Source organism: Pundamilia nyererei, unplaced genomic scaffold, assembly GCF_000239375.1.
Source record: "Pundamilia nyererei isolate P.nyererei 1_Seehausen unplaced genomic scaffold, PunNye1.0 scaffold00067, whole genome shotgun sequence".
Lineage (NCBI taxonomy): Eukaryota > Metazoa > Chordata > Actinopteri > Cichliformes > Cichlidae > Pundamilia > Pundamilia nyererei.
The window spans coordinates 2,749,666-2,751,526 of record NW_005187468.1 but is presented as its reverse complement, the minus strand read 5'-3'; the positions used below and the strand labels follow the sequence as shown (position 1 = coordinate 2,751,526).

The following is a 1,861-nucleotide window of genomic DNA, read 5'->3' as shown; positions in this document are numbered from 1 at the left end:
CTATCATTGGTATAACATCTACATTTTTCATGTCCACACACATTGTTATAAACAGAACATGTTTGAGAAGATTGTTGTGTCTGGAATTGGAATTGTGGTGGGTGAGATCCTGTAAACATCAAAGCATTTCTTAACAGGTATGTTAAAACTTTTTAGCGTTAGTTTTAGTGTTTCTGTTTGAAAGAAACACTTTCTATTTATTAAAAATCAGGAAATGTTTGAGAACATTGCAGTACCTGCCATCTGTTGTGTATGAGGTAGGAATCGAGGTGGTTGAGATCCTGTAAAAGTTAAAGCATTTTCAGAGGGGTATTAAAACTTGTTAGAGTTTCACCTGCATTAACTCTTACATCTAGCAACCACACTTATTCTTGCAAGGTGCTCAAAAATGCATGAGAAAATTGCAGTATCTCTCATCATATATATTGTTTCATATGACATGTTGTATCTTCACATGAATTGTATTTTAATAACATGTCCTACTGTGATGAGCAGTTTCCTTTATCCTGGTCTCCAGGAGGATGTGTAATTTTTACTGTTCTTACTTGAGGACATGGCAGTGAACTTCCATTAACTAGAGGTGTGAGATCTATTGGAATAAAGAAATTAAAATAATCATAGAAAACTTCATTTTGATGTTGTGTAAAATGATTCAAATGTTTCATACATTTCTGTTGTAAAAGTTTCAAGTAATTGTACTTGAAACTTAAAATATAAGTTTAGGAATGAAATTATTTTAATTTGCCTTGTACACTGAAGATGAAAATGGCAGTCCCTCCTTTGAGGTAATCTCTGGATTTGATGTCTTCCAAAGATGCAAAATAATATCTACCATACAGGTTATTAACATAGATGGTCTCATTGTTCTCATCAACAATTTGAGTTCCAACATCACGAGGTTTGCCCCAAAAGGGAACACCTGTTTATACAAAAGCATATGTAACAGAGTGTTTAATAATTTAGTTAGTAGAATTTTTTTAAGCATTACTTCATGTTTCTGCAAACGTACCAGTGAAGGTGAGCAGATTTGGGTCAGTGGTGAGACTCATTTGCCTTGACATCTGTAGCTGGATGTTGGGGTTCTGATCCACCATTTGAACAGTAAATTGCCTTTGTGGGCAAGGCCATTGCAGTTGGTCATCATAGACACCAGAGACAAGTTGCACATATGCTCCAAAATCTGTCTGGCGGAGATATAACGCTACTCGGTAAGCATAGCCCTCACTGGAATACTGGCGTGGGCTATATATCAGGGCTGGAGTATGAGTACTGTTCCAAAATCTCTCAAAATCATTAATCTGCCAGGTTCCATCTGGACACTCGAGCTCTGACAGATTGATGTCATCAATAGAGAAGCCACCTGTAGAGTTTCCTGCTCCTTTACGAACCTCAAACTCCACCTGGAACTGCTTGGTGGCATTTAGAGGAACATGGTGGAGAGTCCAGTGAGATGTTGGTAGACCTGGAGGGAGAATTTTTTGACATCCACTCATAAAATGTAAAATGTCAGAATTTACACTTCACTGGAGAAAATCATCATAAATAATCACGCAAATGATTCATTACCACTGATCTGTCCCATGAGGTAGAGAGTCCCTGTGGAGTCCCAGTTATCTTGAAACTCTCTGATCCAGATGTTAAGTTTGTCTGTCTGGCTCCCATTGTTGTAATAGTAGAACTGCAGACACTGGACATGACACTCCCTCTGGGGACTCATCCTCTTTGTCTCCAGCCAGGCTGAGTCTCCCTCCTGACCTCGTTCTGTGCTAGCATACATGAAGTAACCCGCATCCTGACCTACAATACAGTTCAAAATTATCTTTAAATTTTAAGTATCAAAAGTATTTATTATTATCTCTGG

At 37.9% G+C, this 1,861-nt stretch overlaps 1 protein-coding gene across 1 annotated transcript in view; it reads right to left on the bottom strand.

Annotated features, from left to right (window-relative positions):
* The window catches only part of LOC102195613 (meprin A subunit beta-like), a 3,533-nt gene extending 1,741 nt beyond the window's left edge, over positions 1–1,792 (bottom strand). Inside the window, exons 1-5 of the mRNA XM_005736154.2 lie at positions 1,567–1,792; positions 1,010–1,462; positions 746–919; positions 484–589; positions 237–281 (exon numbers count right to left, since the gene is read on the bottom strand). Coding sequence (XP_005736211.1) covers positions 237–281; positions 484–589; positions 746–919; positions 1,010–1,462; positions 1,567–1,777 — 989 coding nt within the window. The 5' untranslated portion in view covers positions 1,778–1,792. The remainder of the gene's footprint in view (positions 1–236; positions 282–483; positions 590–745; positions 920–1,009; positions 1,463–1,566) is intronic.
* Positions 1,793–1,861: the final 69 nt, after the last annotated feature.